Genomic DNA, 17,174 nt, shown 5'->3' with positions numbered 1-17,174 from the left:
CGGCCAGACACCGAATTTGCCAAAACCCAAACCCGAGTTAAGACCCTTGAGGCACCTGGGCACCAAATGGGACTCTAGAACGTCACTTTATTCTCATCATGAGTATGCTTACTTATTTCCAATGCAATACGGAAGATTTATCTTTGTCTTCAGAAACTTGAGCACAGGCAGGCTTCCATAATACTTCTTTTCTCTATTATTTTAAGACATGAAATGGTACATGGGGAGTTGAAGCATGCTTTGTACTTCCAGTGCGCGGTATAAAAAATGGCCAAAATGCAATGCAGAGGTTCTCACGGAGTTCACAGCTCATCCTTACGGGTGTCGTCTGTGGACTTGGCCTTCTCCTTCTCCTTGCCCTTAGCCTTCTCAGCTTCCGGCTTCTTCTCTTTACTCTTAGTCTTCTTGGAGCTGGTCTTCTTGGAAGCAGCAGTCATTCGCTCATACATGCGGTTCAAAACACGCTCAAACTCACGCAGACGAGAGTCAATATCGACAACCGTCAAGGCTGGGTCATCGGACTCGGTGAGCTTCTCTTGCAGTGCGAGCTTTTCATCAACCCACAGCTTGGAAGAATCGTAGATCTCGGTAAGGGAGGAGAGATCGGTAGGTGTGAAGAGGGCGTACTTGGGGCCGGTAGGCTTGGCTGCAACAGCAGTCTTGGTAGAGGTCTTGGAAGACGAAGAGGAGTAGGAGTCATCATCAAGGTCGTCCAGAGAATCATCGCCAGAGGCAGCTGGGGCAGGAGTGGAGGAGCTGGTCTCTGTTTGCTCGGTAGAGGTGCTCGAGGCAGAGAGGGCAGAGGAGTAGGTGTCCTCGTCGGATTTGATTTGACCCTCAATTAGCTGCTTCATGGACTCGGCGTTCTTGATCATGTCTTGAAGCAACTTGATACGCGCGGGTCGGTCAGTGGATTCCTTCATGCGCTTGAGTGCAGGGTCGACAATGCTTTTCAGATCCTTCAACTTGGCCTGGAAGTCTGCCGTCTTAGCGTTGTCGCTCTCTTCGTATAGCCAGTCGCTGGAAGTGGATAGCTTGTCCTGCAATGTAGACAGCTGGTCCGCCTTGATGGCCGTGGCAAATTCCTCGTTGTCCACAAGATCACGGCTGCGATAGATGAACGATTCCAGCTCGTTGAGAGCTTCCTCGCGCAGGACACGATCACGGTCTGAAGAATCGAAGGCAGATAAGCGTCCACGAATACGGCCCAGCTCGGCGACCGAGGGGGGCCTTGGTTCCAAGAGGAGTAGACTTGAGAGCAATGGGGATAATCTCCAGCTTAGTCTGCGCGGTGGCCTTGCCGCTGTCTTTGGTGGCGCTGGTAGTGAAAGCAGCGCTTGCGGAAGTCGTCGATGATTCAACCTCGGGCTCAAGGGTAATTGATTCACTTGCCTCGTCTTCACCGAGGGGCTGCTGATCTCCCTTCTTGGATCCGAGGCCAAAGAAGCCCTTGACATCATCGACAATGCCTTTCTTCTCTGCTTCAACCTCACAGCTGACATTGCCACTGGTGACCTGGGGGAGACCATCGATGGGATTCAGACGAATGTTGAATTTGGCGGTAATATTTGCAGCCGAGCAGCCAAAGCTGTCTTTGAGCTTGGCGACAGAGGCTGTGAGGTTTTGAGTCTCAACACTTAGGACGGGAAGGTTATCTCCATCCCGAATCTGTTGGTAGAAGCTGAACTCAAAATCATCCAGGTTCTTAACAGTAACCTGCTTCTCCGGGCCGACCTGAGAAGTAGCAGTGAACAGCTTTTGGTTTCTGTCCTTGCCATCTGACTTCCACTGGAGAATAACAGGGTAAGAAGCGGCGTCACTGGCACGAATCTCCTTAACACGGAAGCTAGGACTGAGAGCAGCTCCTTTGAAAGCGGCACCGAACACAGCGGCCTCATCGGCATTAACGTTGGACCGAATCTTTTTCGAAGAACCCGAGATTTTCTCCAGCTGCTTTTGGACGAATGGAGTGCGAACGGCACCACCGTGGAGAATGATGGAATCGATATCGTTGAGCTTTAGGTTGGCAGATTCAAGGGCCCGTTCCAAAGGACCATTGATGCGAGCTGCATGACCAGCAGCCAGTTTCTCGAAGTGGGCGCGGGTGATCTTGTATTTGAAGTTGACCTCCTCGTCGTAGAGCCCCTCGAAACTTGCGCTAGTGTCGCCATTAGCGCTTAGAACCTGGCGAGCCTTTTCCGCATCTTTCCAGAGTCTCGACATGGTCTTTCCGTGCGCCTTAATCTCCTCAACGGTGACCTTGCCCTTGAGCTTCTTTTCCTGGACAAGATTCTCAACCATGTCGTTGACAATGAGATCGTTCAGGGCGTCACCACCGAGCGTCTTGTCCCAGCCAGCCCCCAAAACATTGACTTCCTGGACGGTCTTGTTGTACTTGCCAATGTCTTTGACCTGACGGCTCTGGAAGCGCAACACGCTTGCGGTAGTCGAGCCGGCTCCCATATCAAAAACAACATGGTATTCTGGCTTCTCACCGTCCGAGACGCTAGGGAAAGTGCGACTGGTGGCGTAGTTCAGACCAACAGCCAACCCATCGCTGATAAGAGCTTCGATCTTCAGACCGGCCAACTCGGCGGCCATGGAGAGACTCTTCTTCTCCTCCGCGGTGTAGAATGCGGGGTAGGTAATCACGACATCTCGGACATCGGATCCCTTCCCAGCCAAGAGATCCGCGTTGGACTTGACTTCCTTCAATTGCATGGCCAAAATTTCCTCAACCAAGAACGCATCCTTCTTCTCCGCCTCGCCGAGTCGGTTCGAGCGCATGGCCACTGAGCCACGGCCATCGGGAGCACTTTCAAGCTTGAGAGCTGGATACCGGCTCCAGTACTCCTTGACCGTATCATCGTTTCCATCGTTGAAGGGCACGCCCAACAAAGTCTTGAGATTCATGTAAACATCATCTGGGTACCGAGCCGCCAGGGCCAGCGCACCACTACCGTAGAATCGCTCGGGGAAGGGAGCGTCGCTTTCTCTCGTCGGCTTGAACGCAATGGCAGCCGGTTCCTTGCGCTTTGAGTCCTTGCTGAGCACAATTTCGAGGGGAACGCCGGGTTTCACGAGAGCGGCCTTGAAGTATTCGGTACCGACATCGAGACCGATGACGCTGGAGCCGGCGGCAGAAACTGAGCCGCCGAAGCCGAGGAGGAATACTAGGAACGGGAGTATCACGAGGGAGAAAAATGGGGAGGTTGGTAGTCGTTGTCGGCCGGGGAGAGCCATGGTCTATGTCTATGCTGCACATTGCACCGAACCAGGTAAGCCAATGTCGCTTTTGAAAGGGGTAACGGATGGCTTGGGGATTTTACGAACCTGAAGGCAGCGATGTATAAGGAGAAATTATTAGCAGAATTCAAAGCGTTCCACCAGATCGCCAAGAGGTGTGTCGGTGGAAGCTGGCCTTGCGCCAGTTGAAGTGTCGGGTGTAAAAGCTATTGAATCCGTGTCAAAGGTGGTGTAGGTGGTCGAGTATGGAGGTGATTGGGATATTGGAAAATGGATGGAATAAAGAATCCACAATGACTAGGCCATTCGGGCGAGGGGGGATGCTGTGGCCACCTGGCAAGAGAAGTTCAATGAGGCGCACCGTTGTGAGGCCACGGGTCCAGCTATGCTTACCTTGCTTGGGTTTGCACTGTTTGTCTGGGTTATGTAAGATAGCCCTAATTCCAGGATCTCCGTATGATTCCGAACTATAAAGATGCCAGTATTCCAATAATTTATATATTGTGGGTTCTTCTTGGTTACAGACCTCGGAATTTCAGAGAAATATTATGTCAATTACTGAACTAAATACACTTTATACTAAACTAAGCCGGTCGATTACACTAGTAAGGAACGTAAGTCATAAAGGTTCTCATCAATCACCGCCGCCTGCCAGGGTGCAGGCCACGGGCATTAGGGTAATAGCTCGGTCATCCACGCCTTCCCCTTAGAATCCAATTTTTTTGATCGTTTTGTGTTTTGTTTAGGATCGGCTTTCACTTCCATTGTATGAAATGTACGATGGCTGGAAGGAAAATTTGAATCAAGACTCAGGCGGAAGTCATTAAAGCAGGGCCATAATAATGGCCAGACCGGGGATCAGACCGGCCAGGGACATCTTGTATTGAGAGGAGGCAGCATTGAAGGCAGGAGAAGTAGTAGCTGCCGGGGCCGGAGCAGTGGAAGTGACCGGGGAAGAGGGTGATGCGGTAGTCGACTGCACCGGAGGAACCTCGGGGGCAGGAGAGGTAGGCTCGGGAGCAGGAGAGGTAGGCTCGGGAGCAGGGCTTGAGGGAGGAACAATCACCGAGGTGGTTGTAGGCTGAACGCAGCCCTCAGTGCAAGTGACGACGGAAGTGATGGTCAAAGTGCTAGTCTGAGTGATGGGCTGGGTATATGTGGATGTTCCGCTGGTGACGGTGGCCCAAGTGACTGGAAAAATTAGCAACTGTTGATCAATTGGAACTCATATCAGTGTAGACTTACTTGGGCAGGTAGTGGTGGTGTAAGTGGTAGTAATGGTTGTAGGTAGAGGCGGAGGAGTCGTCGTCTCGGTCTCACATGGGGTCGAGGTCTCTGGGGGAGGAGTGGCGACGGTAGTGGTTTCACAGGGAGTAGAAGACTCGGGAGGGGGAGTTGTGGTAGTGGTCTCGCACGGAGTAGTAGAAGACTCCGGGGGAGGGGTGGTAGTGGTCTCACACGGAGTAGTTGAGCTTTCTGGGGGTGGGGTGGTGGTAGTCTCACATGGAGTAGTAGAAGACTCCGGGGGAGGGGTGGCAGTGGTCTCGCACGGGGTAGTCGAGGTCTCTGGGGGAGGAGTAGTAGTGGTCTCACACGGAGTAGTCGAGGTTTCCGGGGAGGAGTAGTGGTGGTCTCGCACGGAGTAGTGGGAGATACAGACGGGGTAGTAGTAGTCTCACATGGAGTAGTCGAGGTCTCCGGAGGAGGAGTAGTGGTAGTGGTCTCACACGGAGTAGTCGAGGTCTCTGGCGGAGGAGTAGTAGTAGTGGTCTCACATGGAGTAGTCGAGGTCTCTGGCGGAGGAGTAGTAGTAGTGGTCTCACATGGAGTAGTCGAGGTCTCCGGGGGAGGAGTAGTGGTGGTTGTCTCACATGGAGTCGAGGTCTCCGGGGGAGGAGTAGTGGTAGTGGTCTCGCATGGAGTAGTCGAGGTCTCCGGGGAGGAGTGGTGGTAGTGGTCTCACATGGAGTAGTCGAGGTCTCCGGAGGAGGAGTAGTGGTAGTGGTCTCGCATGGAGTAGTCGAGGTCTCCGGGGAGGAGTGGTGGTAGTGGTCTCACATGGAGTAGTCGAGGTCTCCGGAGGAGGAGTAGTGGTAGTGGTCTCGCATGGAGTAGTCGAGGTCTCCGGGGAGGAGTGGTGGTAGTGGTCTCACATGGAGTAGTCGAGGTCTCCGGGGGAGGAGTAGTGGTGGTTGTCTCACATGGAGTCGAGGTCTCCGGGGGAGGAGTAGTGGTAGTGGTCTCACATGGAGTCGAGGTCTCTGGGGGGAGGAGTAGGAGTAGGAGTAGTCTCACACGGTGTCGACTCTTCACCACCACCGCCTCCTCCATGGCCAGGGTAACCACCATCACCACCGTGGCCGCCATCACCATCGTGGCCACCATCACCCCCGTGGCCGCCGTTACCACCGCCGCCATTGCCAGGGTAGCCACCACCACCGCCTCCTCCTCCATGACCACCCTCATCACCACCACCGCCGCCACCACCACCACGGACAGCAAGGCGCATGTCACCATTGGCATCTCGGGGCAGAACGCTGCCCGAGGCCATGGTGACGGCACAGAGGACGAGAATTGGAATTCCACGCATATTGCCTATCAGACAAACGAGGGAACGCTAGATTATATGTTGGACAATTACTTGAATGGTCTGATCCGATGAACGAAGGACAACGAGGAACCGTAGCGAAAGAGTTCCTATCACGGATTGATCTCAGAACCAGAAAAGCCGAAGAAAGAAGGCGAGGATCCGGGTTGAATTTATATCCACAGCCTCATCTGGTGGGACAGGATTCCTGTCTCGCACATAGCCCACAGCCTACAGCTCATGGCGCAGGTGCAGCAACTAGTCCATGGCAAGACCCTGGCCCGGGGGCGGGTCTGTCTCTGATGACTGACATCAGGTGCTATCCAAGATCGGTAGATAATTGGAGCCATCATCTCGATTCGTCAAATAGAGAGTCAGACAATGGTACCCAACGATACTAGGCTCAAAAGAGGCACTTCTTGGCTTGCATGATTCACCAAAATTGGCATGCGTTTGCCATCTGCGTGGGTAGAGTTTCCGTGTCTTTGATGTTGAAGCCGACTCGCGATGTGCATTGAACTGGGTCTCAATGCAGGGCCAAAGTTAGTGCCAGGCCCCCGACTCGGTTGGCTCAGCGACATATAGCCGGGTATGGGCCAATGGCTAGTATTCTCGAGATGAACCTGCCTTCTGGTTCGCTTGATGGATAGAGCCAGGATGCATGTCGCCAAACTCAAAGCATTCGAAAAGGCCGACGCTTGAGCGGAACCGATCGAAGTCGACCCACTTTCCCCCCAATCATGCATGACGACCTTGGCAGATGCTGCGAGGCGGGAACAAAAACTGATAGATAACTCGGTCAGGGCTGATGGGGGCTGGAGGAACAAGGGGCCCTGAGAAAGTGGCCCTCGCCCTGATGCATTGTGCAGTGAGGCTTTTTTTTTCTTCTTTCCCTCTATTTGTAAAGTGCTCCGTATATTGTGTATGGAATACCCCTGTCATCTTGCTGCTCTCCCCGATCGACGAGAGTTGATTGAAAGTCCCCCACCCTCTTCGTTGTCCCCTCGTTCGGATAAGAATCGTACGTCATGAGACCCTAGGGGATGTCAATTGTTGCTTAGACGTTGGGTGCTCGGACAACGGTCTCACTAAAATAATCCAGATTTAGATACATAGGCTAGTGTATATTTCTGGAGTACCCATGGAACCCCATGGTAGGTCTCATTTGTTGTTGATGAGTGAGCACTAAATGTGGGGAAACCTCACGAATAAGGATTCAGACGGTAACTTTGGCTGTCTCCAATACCAAGGTTCATAACCGCTAAATTAGCGTGCTCTGGAAAACCCTCAAGGCGGAGAAAAAGAGAGACCTGGGATCTCGGTAAGACCACCCGGAGAAAAGTGACGTCTGTGCATTTGCACTAGCATTGGCATTAGCCGGTTGCCCTATTTTCCTTGTTGTTTTCTTGTATCTGTGTCTGCGTCTGCGTCTGCGTCTGCGCCTTTTCCGTATACTTTCAGGGTCCTGGGGGTGGCTGGTCACTAGCGAGCCTAAGTACATATGGATGTACGGAGGACTCTCGGCCACGAGTTCCTGCAGTCCCAATCACGTTGACCATCTCTTTGCCACGTCAAATATTGCATGGAGCCGTGAAATTGCATAGATCGACAGAGCTAAGCAGCGATACCCGGGAGTCAATTGCGTCTGCCCTGATAGTGGCCCCTGCAAGTAACGTTACATGACAGAGACCAGGGCCTCGACTACAAGACTACAAGATGTACGGGGTCAAGGCCATCAAGACCAGGAAGCTGCAGGCTCGAGTGGGCCGGCCATTTGGGGAGGTGGCACAGTGCGCTGGCACTAATGCTTGAACAGGGATATTTCCGAGCGGCCTCCGCGATTGGTGCGATACCAGCCATGGCCATCTCATGATGTCACGTTAATTCCATGTTGTTGACCTTGCTCCTTTCCTCTGTTTCTCTCACTGGGTACGGGTACTTGGTCCCTGCTTGGCCGACGTGGTTGACATGGGATGTCTCGGACTTCTTGTCCCATGGTTGTCCTCCCAGATCCCTCCCAGGTGCCTTTCCTCATCAAAATAAACAAAAATGCTTTTGGCCGTTTTGATGTGGATTTTTTTGTTTTTTGTTTTTTTTTTTTTGCTTTTCCGGTTGCCCATAGTCTTCTTTTCGTATGCATGCTCCGTATTGCCATTTGATCTGGAGCGCCCGCAATCCCCGCACTGATAGCTTTTAGGGAGGCTGGTATGTAAATACTGCCTTACGATGCCCAGACGGGCCACATAGGGTTCAACGGTGAGCCGACTTCCGGGTGAGATCATCAACCGCTGGTAACAATGAAAATGGAGGCATTTCGAGAGGGGGTCAGCTCTTCACCCAGGGCAACGGAGAGAGTACCGTCTCACTCAGATTGTCGTGGGGGCTTCGATTTTTTGCGCCACACTCAAATGACAATCACCCGTTCGCCTAGTGATAGTAATAATGGACAATGAACCACCGGCTATGATCAATTATAGAAATGGTGGCGTCGGTGAACCACACTATCTACTCTGAAAGTAACATCCTACGAATCGCTGGGAGGCGTTGTGAGACTTCGTATCGTGACTTTGAAGGCTTTGATCAGGCGGAGAAGCGGAGAACTTGCAGTTGACGGACGCCCTTCCAGAATTCATAATTCCTTCAATAGTCAATAGTGGCATTGGCCGGGGTAATCTCGATGTGTCCAAGAGAGGGTCCGCCCACGCTCTAACGCAGAAGGTTCTGGATCCATAATCATTGCAGGGAAAGCGGTCGACGCCGACGAAGATTCAATTTATCCCACTTCCCCAAATAGGCAGGATGAAGTCGACAAGTTTAGATCCGTCCTGTTCCTGTCTAGTCCTCCTCCTCGTCGGATCCACTGCTCCAACCTGTCTCATAGCATTCACGGATCTCACCCAGCCCATTGACCAGGTTCTCCCGTTCATCCACTGACAACATTCGTGCAGCCGTACTTTCAATTGCCTTGACTCTGTCGGCCGTCCGGGTGGAAGCGGTCAATGCGGCTAAGACACTTACCCCGGCATTTGACGGAGATTTGGGGTACATTCCGTGCGGGAAGCTGTCGAGAATGGGAAGATGGAGTGGGGTTCGGTAGCTAAGACAAAATTAATTAATACTCTGTGGGAAATTAAGAGAAAAACATGATATCAGGCATATCAGGCATGGGGGGGGGGGGCTACCTCTGGAGCATCGACTCCGAGTGATACAATCGCAGTTTTCGCAGATGCCCAATGTCTCCGTGGGCGGATTCGGTGGATTTTCCGAAGTCGTTCCCACGTAAGACCTGGACTTGATTGAAGATATGGTGAGATTTGCCCTTTTCTCCATCGTAAGTGAAGTCGATATCGAATTCCGTTTTGGCTTTCGGTATTTCATCATCATTAGCACCTGAGTTTTCATTCTCAGGGTTGATGGTCGATTGGAGCTCGAAGATATTATGCCTTCCGTCGTCGCCCGCAAGCGAGGCCTCAAAATCGTGATAGGGCCGCAGTCTGGAGGGCATCGTCACTGTCTCGAGTGCAGAACTTAACAATGCCGTCCTTTGCCACTCCGACTGCCGGTCCACTTGGATCGAGCGGGGAAGCTTCTGCGGAATGTCTATGACAGGCACATATAGAGTCGACTGTGGCGAGATCGAGCAAAGTGACTTCGCCTTGTTCGTATCCCTTTTGAGTTGTCGGTGCTGTGAACTCGGTCAGAGAAAGTCATTGTCGTACTTTGGAGTGGAGATTCCTGTCATACCCTTTGCACCTTGTTGCCATCTTCCATGGCCCAAACCCAGACACTTTTCTTGCCGTATTCATCTCTGATGCGGTCAATGTAGCGAGCAGTAAAGCCACCCCAAGCGTCATCTGAAGTAGAGAAGATTTGAATGGCGCGCATCTGGTCACATTCTTCGGCAAATGGTCTCAGGTCTCTGTCCAAGAGGTCATGTTCTTTGTCAAGGTCATTGAAGAGTTCTTCGCCGACATTCCAGTCTTCAAAGGGCATGATCTGTGAGTTCAACTCATATTCATTCAATTGAACGATGGAGCGTGGATGATAGAATACTCTATTGTAATCCGACCAGTATCGCACCGTTTCTGAGGTAAGTTGTGGTGCTGAGGTGCCCTGATCTAAGCTTTTTTGATAATCACTTTGTGGGATAGGGGCCTGTTTCTGAATGACCTCTTTTCCATCCCTAGCATAAGAAGTCAATTATCCGCCCCGTACATCGTGTGGGGTGTAATAACATACCAGAGGCCTTGGCCCGCTACCGAATCCTCGGTCAGCTCGTACAGTTCATTGTATTTGCGCAGAGTACCAAATCCACCCTTTAGGTCATAGATAACTGTCCGGGGAGTATATGTTTCTGAGCCATCGGCTCCATATCCTGGTCGGAAATGCACATCATGGTCAATAGGGGTTTCTTCACTATCGTTGTATGTGAAATATGATTCCTGCGGTACCGAAATATTAGAATATATCACCTCGAGATGCAAGGAGATAATTTCAAATCAAAAAATTCACCTGGAGGTTCCAGAAATGCGTGGCCAAGTAGTTCGCCCGCTGACCCAGTTGTAAAGTGACAATCTCATGCATGACTGTTCGATCACTCGTCTTTTCTTCCTGTCCAACAAAGTATCAAGTGGTCAACCGAACGCACCTACGATATGCCCGCACAGACAAGTCACGAGCGAACCATCCCACGAGGCTAATCCCCTTTGGGGCCGGATCACTCCACGTGATGTACGACCTCGTGATATGACGCTAATCCCAAAAGGGGAAGGCGCGAGGGTGACCACGGCAACGGTCACATGACCCATCCCAAGAGGGCAATAAACACAGTAATGTGATAATGTGGGTGCGTCACTTCAACGGCGATTTTCCTCTCGACTAACCCACCTGCGACGCCCTCATGACCCTTTGACATCCGTCGTCCTAATACTTCATCGACTGCATCCGCGATGGACTCTCCAACGCGTCCAGTCCTCAGTCCCACCAAGGTCCTACACCCGGTATCGCCGGAACGAATGAATCAACAAACAATTCCCGCCTCGCCCTCCCTCCCCACCGACCTTCTATCCTTGCACCACAAAAATACGAGGGGTGTTTCGGAAGTCCAAGCGAAAGTGGCCTTCTTGAACAATCTTTCTCGTCAGGCCAGCCCGGCAGCTCAGGCGCAGTCCGCTGCCCAAAATGCCGCCTTACAGAGGGCCATCCTTGGTCGTGAAGAGGCCGAGTCTACCCTGGAATCAGTCCAAGAAGAGTTGTCTGAAGCCCAGTCTCGTGAACGTCGCATTAGTGAGAGACTTGAATCTCTAATGGAAGAATTGCACGGTTCCAAAGAGCGTCAAGCCCACGAACGCTCAATTTTTGAAAAGGAGATTCGGAAGGCTCGCAAGGAAGCGTTTCGAGCGGGATCGACTCTGGTGAGGCTTCAGGAAGAACTGAAGCATGCCAAGTCTGAAGCGAAGGCCCTAAAAGATGAAGTCGCGGCGGAACGCGAGTCAAAGGATACTGCCAAACAAGAGGCCTTCGAACGTGCATATGCTCTCGCTGGCCTTACAGAGGAGCTCGAAGTTCTCAAGGGCAAATTTCGCTCTATGGAAGCCTCCAACCATTCTAATACCCTTCAAGTTCGGGCCCACGAAATCCGCAAGGAAGATTTTGGAAGACTATCACTCGCAGAGGGCGACCTCGCATTCCTGACAACCCCGCGTCGGCCGAAACGCGCCGCCGCTGGTTCCGTGAAATCTCCAGCTCCAGAACTCGAAACCCTCGATGTCGAAGCCACACCTCCAAAGAGACAACGACTGTCCGAATGTACAACCACCGCAGGGGATGATCAAGTTGCCGCAGAGAACGATTCGTCTGAATCCTACAATGACGCGATAGAAGAATTGCGAGATGAGCTGGAGCTTGAGCGTCGTCGGAGGTCGGAAGCCGAGGAGATGGTACATTTTATGAATATCGAGTGTCAGTTCGAGCGATGCTCCTGCCGGATCGCCGAAACCCAGGGTCGCCGGTACATCTACGACGAGGATTACTACGAAAAGTTCCAGAAGGCGCAGTTGGAGGCAGCAGCAGCAGAAGCCGCAGCAGCAGCCGCAGCGAAGGCAGAGGCAGAGGAAGAGGCACAGGAGGAGGCAGCTCGTCAATCTCGTTCTCGTGTGGAGGTTGCTCCTCCTGTCCCAGTACACGCCGAACCCTTTCATAGTGATGTCCAATCCAGTTATACACCCAGCGTCGAGCCCCCTACTCCCACCCACCACCACGCCACTATCCAACACACCCCAGTCCGCCAACAACCCGAACTCGCAACCCAAACCATCAAGACTGAACCGACCGACCCACCCGAAAAGATGCCTATGCCCGCAGAGCCGTTAGTTACCTTCTCTCCCGAGACGGGAACCTTCACGACTTACCCGTCACCGCTACGAGATAACGTCAGGGCCCGCCGAACCGACTCGTTCGCCTCTCACGAAAGGCACTCCAATGTCCATTCCAGTTCCCACCGTGACTGGCGTAATTCAGCAATCTCTGCAGCCTCCTCGATTCACCAAGTCGAATCTCACACCCCAACTGCGGAGCCCGTGCCTTCGCGGATGATCCACGTTACACCATCCGAACCTGCTACAGTTGAGCCCGTATCCGCCCCGGAACCCATGGATGTTAGACCCTCCCGGCGCCAGGAACGGGAGGAGTATCAGCCCCATCAGTCGATGACGAAAAGAATTCCGCTCCGTGAAGCAACCGAATCACAGGGCTCTTCTGGGCTAGTTCATGATACTCCTATTAACCGGGAGGAAGCGTTGGCCCAAATAAGGGCGCGACGCAGCCGTGCTCGTAGTAAGCAACGGTCCGTTAGCGCAAATGAAGCTACTGGACGGTCTGTTGGGTCCACCGGAAGCGTTAAATCTACTCCTGGCCGGACCGCCAAGCGTGTTCCGAATCTGCGCGCCGATTCGAAAGGTGAGAACGATGTGAGCGAACGCCGGGACCTCAGTGCTCCTGTTCGCATGTTCCGACGTTGATACACGAGTCAAGGAGACTCGTGTATATGAATTTCTGTGGCTTGATTGTTCAGCCGGTTCTTGTCTTTTCCCAAAATACCCCGGCGCTGGTGCATAATGTTTCTCTCTTTGCATTTTTTCGGTTGCAACACATTCTTCCTGATTTATTTATGCCTTCGCTCTTTTGCATTAAGCCCCCCCAACGACGATTTTGGTTTTATGATTCCAGCTATGGCGTTTGAGTGTTAGTTTACAGGACTTGCATCTCTTGGTTTATCCTTCACCAGGATCCGGTTTTCTTTTTTTCGTTTTTCGGGATGCCTTGCACATCAATCTGACCCTCCTTATGCCATTTCCTATGTCTGATTCTGATTGGAGCTGCTTGTACATACACACATACGCCTTTAATCTTTTTTGATGAATATCCATGGATCTTACCAGCCTTGCAACGTAACCGCGACCACAGCGCTCCATAGCCACCTCAAACGACCCAATGTTCCTGCCGGGGTTACTCCCCAAAATGATTAATGTTTTTATACAATTTGGACACAGACCACTATTGAATTCAAGTTGTATTTGAAATACTAGTAGCTTTAGAATACTCAGGCAGGGCTAGGAAGTAACTACCTACTAGGTACTTAGTAGTTGGCTTGAATAGTTTCTACTAGTACCTGTCAGTAACCTTGGAATGCCTAGGTATAGTTAGCAATTGGTGGAGATGGATGTACACATGATACCTAGGTACTACCAAAGGATCCTAGTAGTTACCCAGTGATATACTCAGTACTCCGAATTGAAGTTGTGAGGTTCAAATTACTTGAAATTTACCGAGACATTCTTAGTGCTGAGGTATTGTTGCCAGGCTATCAGAGAAACTAGATCGATTGCAGCTCTGGATCGCCGTAACCTTGGAACGCGGTATTTCCTTGACCATTCGGAAATAATATCATTTAGATTAGACGAGACTACGAAAATCTTCCCCTAAATTTTATTTTCTGGCCACAGAAAGCATCTACGGCTCTGCCTACCAAGTAACTTTCAAAAATTCCCTCGAGACCATCGGAGACGATGATGATGAGCTCATCGTTATTGGTTGGTATACTGAAAGCAGCATTTGATGTTTGGATGTTGGATTCCAGAGTATTGCTGTACGCACCGCAGTTTAATCACACAGAGACAGAATTCGGATGGTACAGTTTGATAATCCCCCAAGCCTAGGTCCCTGGACTACTTAGGGGGGTTCCAATCACTCAGAAACTTGTCATTGTTCCATCAGCCCTTGCATTCCATGCCGTGCATCTGAGAACTTCGCTTGCGCTTCCATCAGGTCTAGCATTTATAACTTCCTGGAAACGACAGACTAGTCGTCTTGTTGGTCTTGATGCGACGATGGGGGAGAGGGACGTGTCACTTGTGGTCCATGTCCATAGTGTCCAGACTCCAGAATATCAGAGTAGCCAACAGTTGGAGACGGCTCGGCTCGGTTTTCAAGTAAGTCTAGGCGCGCAGGATTGGCTGCCACTGGGCTTGCCAAGGTGGCCAGACTCGAAGCCAAGATGAAATGGATCAGCCGCATTGTAGTTATCGAGGCAATAGACGATGGGGTATCAGGTTCGCTTTGTTCAAAATATGGTGCTCTAATATGAAAAAGGTCGAATGTGCTTGACGGTAACACTGAACGGCAGTGGTTGTTGGTCCTCCCTTGCTTGGGCCAAAAAAACAAGTACAGGCATAGGGGCAAAAGGTGCTTCTTATAAGTATTATGCCGATCGTCATCGTGTTCTGGCTCTGATTGGTGTAGGGCGGAGCCAGTAGCAGCATGAAACAGTTTGGTGGATTCAAGTAATTGGTTACACAGATCGTCGGGGTAAATCAATAGTATGTGTGATGTTCCTGCAGATTTAATTCGATCACATCATGGACTCAGAATTTAAACTAGCCCTCCAAAGTTAACATTACTTACAAAGGTCTTACTCTACGGAGTGCTCCGAGTTCCCTACCAGTACTACTCTGTAGGTACCCCGTACTCCATACAACAACGCATCTATTGAAACACTGGGCCAATCGCGGCTATGGAGACCCAAAAAGAAAACAATGAGATTGGATAGATGTACGGAGTACGGATTGTTTCATTGCGATTCACATATATCATACTACTCCAGGGCTAGTAAGTTCATGTAGTTTGCTTCGACAGCATTTTATTTTTCCACCAGCGCGCAATTTGCCCGGTTTGCAAGAATTCAACCTCGCCCTCACGTTCCCACTCCTTCAGCCAACTCAAAGTCCGTTCCAGCATGCCGATGACATGGGCCATGCCACTAGTATCCGGATGCATGAGAACAGGGAATACAGGTTCCTCTTCATTGTCCCGAATCCACAAGAACCGGTCCCGCCAGAGATTCTCGATCACACGTACGTCAACATAGCCTTGCGAATTTTCAGTGTGCGGAAGAAACTGCATGGGTGTCATGTCTTCCATATAGTAATTGCAAGGCACACAGACAAGAGGGCGTCGGTCCGGTAAAGTTGGCGATTCCTTGACCGGATGCATCCATGTCGAGGCAGGCTTGGAGAAATCAATAGGTTGCAGCGGGGGGCGCCGTGGTGCGAAAAATGGATGGCAGTCATGATCCGTCAGAGAGGCATCTAGATAATTCAATGGTCAGTTTTGCATGTAAGAAGATATTCAAGCGACATACCGTATTCAAAGCCAAATTCCTCAAGGAGATCAAGTGTTGACTCGCGCAGCTGATAAAGTGGTGCGCGATAGCCGACTGGTTTCTTTCCGGTCAGGTTTTGAGCAATCTCCATGCATCGAACAAGCACATCACGCTCCTGCTCCGGGGTGAGTTGATAGGCGCCCTCGTGTGCGTAGCCGTGCAGGCCAACCTCACACCCCGAAGCAACAACTTGCTTTACCTCCTCGGGAAAACTCTCCGCGGAGTGCCCGGGAATGAACCAAGTACAACGCTCAGAAAGATCTAACTTCTTCAACATGCGAAGGAGGCGGGGGACACCGACTCGAGCGGCGAAGAACCCAGCCGAGTAGTCAGCTAGAACATTGTCGGGGTGGGAATCTGGAAGCGAAAGACATCGTTAGCGTACTTGGATTCTGCGGTCATCGACAATGAGAATGCTGACTTGTTCCGAGCCAGCCTGAAACTGCATCCAAATCAATCGAAACAGCTACGCGAATCTTGTTGCGTTTCGGTTTTGGCAATGACCTGGGAATAGATGTTATAGAATCCTTTTTGACAATTGACTTCGAAGGTCGAGCTGTACTGGAAATAGGATCTTGCTTGCCTCTCTCAACCCGGATGCATTGCCCGGAGATGTGGCCGGCTGCACGCTTCGAGGCAAGGAAAGCCATGGTCCGTGCTACATCAGCCGGTTCGGGGCCATGCTCCCCATCCAAGACACCAGGAGCAACAGCGTTGATGCGTCCTTCGGCATTGAGGCGGACTATTTCGTCACGAACACCGTTGAGCAAGCCATAGTGAAGACCAGCCTTGCCCGCAGCAAGTCCTGTTCCGTTTTCTGTTTCTGTAACAACGATCGCGGGACTTCCAACTTGGGTGCCCGAGGTTTGTTGGGCCTCATATAGAGATCGAAGGAAGTGTTTGATGACCAGGAAGGAGCCCTGAACGTTCGTTTGATAATTCTTCTTCCAGTTATCTAGCGACAACTCCCAAATGGGAACCTTCGTTGTCGAATCCTCCGCAGCAGAGTTGACAATCAATATGTTTGCGGTTCCAAATCTTTCTTGGGCATTTAAGAATCCAGATTTGACGGAATCCTCATTGGTAACATCCCCATTCAAGAGGTGGAGCCTTGAGAATCGTTCTGCATCGATTCCAGAAAGCTGGAGTGGCTGACTATCGTAGGCTGTGACAAGACATCCATGATCTAAGAGTAGGAGTTAGGCCTTTCTGTTAAATGAAAAGAGACTGAAATCTATTCAATAGCGACAGTATACTACAATACGACGAAAAGCCCGAAATAAGGACCAGGAGAGTCTGGTGCGGGATGCAATTGGTATAGCCAAGCCAGAACAGGGTACCCACCTAAGAATTCCCTCACAGCTTCGCCTCCAATGGCACCACTGGCTCCAGTGATGAACACATGGCACTTTTCCAGCCCCAAAAAGGAGCGACTCGATAGCGACTCGAAAGACATATGATGGATGTTTTATCGGCGAGACACCGGTGTGTATCAAGTTTACTCCGTGCGGAGTACAAGGTGTCAAATGTTCAGCCTTGGCCTCAGCAATTACCCCTCCAGGTTGACGAAGCGAACGCCGATCTATGCAGGATCAATCCTCCTGCCCCTTGAAGAAGGATCTG

The 17,174-nt window shown here is 51.3% G+C and overlaps 7 protein-coding genes across 7 annotated transcripts; 1 reads left to right on the top strand and 6 right to left on the bottom strand.

Annotated features, from left to right (window-relative positions):
* Window positions 1-302: 302 nt before the first annotated feature.
* N7533_010229 (Hsp70 family protein) lies at window positions 303-3,243 on the bottom strand (the record flags this gene model as incomplete). Its single annotated transcript, XM_057106879.1, has 2 exons — window positions 303-1,168; window positions 1,221-3,243. The coding sequence occupies 2 exons, from the start codon at window positions 3,241-3,243 to the stop codon at window positions 303-305; spliced, it is 2,889 nt and encodes a 962-aa protein (XP_056956096.1).
* Window positions 3,244-4,069: 826 nt separating this feature from the next.
* Window positions 4,070-4,475, bottom strand: N7533_010228 (uncharacterized protein; the record flags this gene model as incomplete). The annotated part of the gene is made up of 2 exons (XM_057106878.1): window positions 4,070-4,437; window positions 4,472-4,475. 2 exons carry the CDS (start codon window positions 4,473-4,475, stop codon window positions 4,070-4,072), a joined length of 372 nt encoding a protein of 123 aa, XP_056956095.1.
* Window positions 4,476-5,488: 1,013 nt separating this feature from the next.
* N7533_010227 (uncharacterized protein) lies at window positions 5,489-5,797 on the bottom strand (the record flags this gene model as incomplete). Its single annotated transcript, XM_057106877.1, has 1 exon — window positions 5,489-5,797. One exon carries the CDS (start codon window positions 5,795-5,797, stop codon window positions 5,489-5,491), a length of 309 nt encoding a protein of 102 aa, XP_056956094.1.
* Window positions 5,798-8,668: 2,871 nt separating this feature from the next.
* Window positions 8,669-10,417, bottom strand: N7533_010226 (misato family protein; the record flags this gene model as incomplete). The annotated part of the gene is made up of 5 exons (XM_057106876.1): window positions 8,669-8,930; window positions 9,016-9,518; window positions 9,578-10,016; window positions 10,073-10,275; window positions 10,346-10,417. The coding sequence occupies 5 exons, from the start codon at window positions 10,415-10,417 to the stop codon at window positions 8,669-8,671; spliced, it is 1,479 nt and encodes a 492-aa protein (XP_056956093.1).
* Window positions 10,418-10,782: 365 nt separating this feature from the next.
* N7533_010225 (uncharacterized protein) lies at window positions 10,783-12,852 on the top strand (the record flags this gene model as incomplete). The annotated part of the gene is made up of 1 exon (XM_057106875.1): window positions 10,783-12,852. One exon carries the CDS (start codon window positions 10,783-10,785, stop codon window positions 12,850-12,852), a length of 2,070 nt encoding a protein of 689 aa, XP_056956092.1.
* Window positions 12,853-14,191: 1,339 nt separating this feature from the next.
* N7533_010224 (uncharacterized protein) lies at window positions 14,192-14,407 on the bottom strand (the record flags this gene model as incomplete). The annotated part of the gene is made up of 1 exon (XM_057106874.1): window positions 14,192-14,407. One exon carries the CDS (start codon window positions 14,405-14,407, stop codon window positions 14,192-14,194), a length of 216 nt encoding a protein of 71 aa, XP_056956091.1.
* A 597-nt stretch (window positions 14,408-15,004) lies between these two features.
* Window positions 15,005-17,007, bottom strand: N7533_010223 (bifunctional SDR family oxidoreductase/polysaccharide deacetylase family protein; the record flags this gene model as incomplete). The annotated part of the gene is made up of 4 exons (XM_057106873.1): window positions 15,005-15,477; window positions 15,531-15,908; window positions 15,973-16,737; window positions 16,896-17,007. The coding sequence occupies 4 exons, from the start codon at window positions 17,005-17,007 to the stop codon at window positions 15,005-15,007; spliced, it is 1,728 nt and encodes a 575-aa protein (XP_056956090.1).
* Between the last annotated feature and the right edge of the window lie 167 nt (window positions 17,008-17,174).

Source organism: Penicillium manginii (assembly GCF_028828005.1).
Source record: "Penicillium manginii strain IBT 31320 chromosome Unknown utg000007l:1.0-2284322.0:1.0-2285126.0, whole genome shotgun sequence".
Classification (NCBI taxonomy): domain Eukaryota; kingdom Fungi; phylum Ascomycota; class Eurotiomycetes; order Eurotiales; family Aspergillaceae; genus Penicillium; species Penicillium manginii.
The sequence above is the reverse complement of the archived record's forward strand: the minus strand, read 5'-3'. Positions and strand labels throughout refer to the sequence as shown.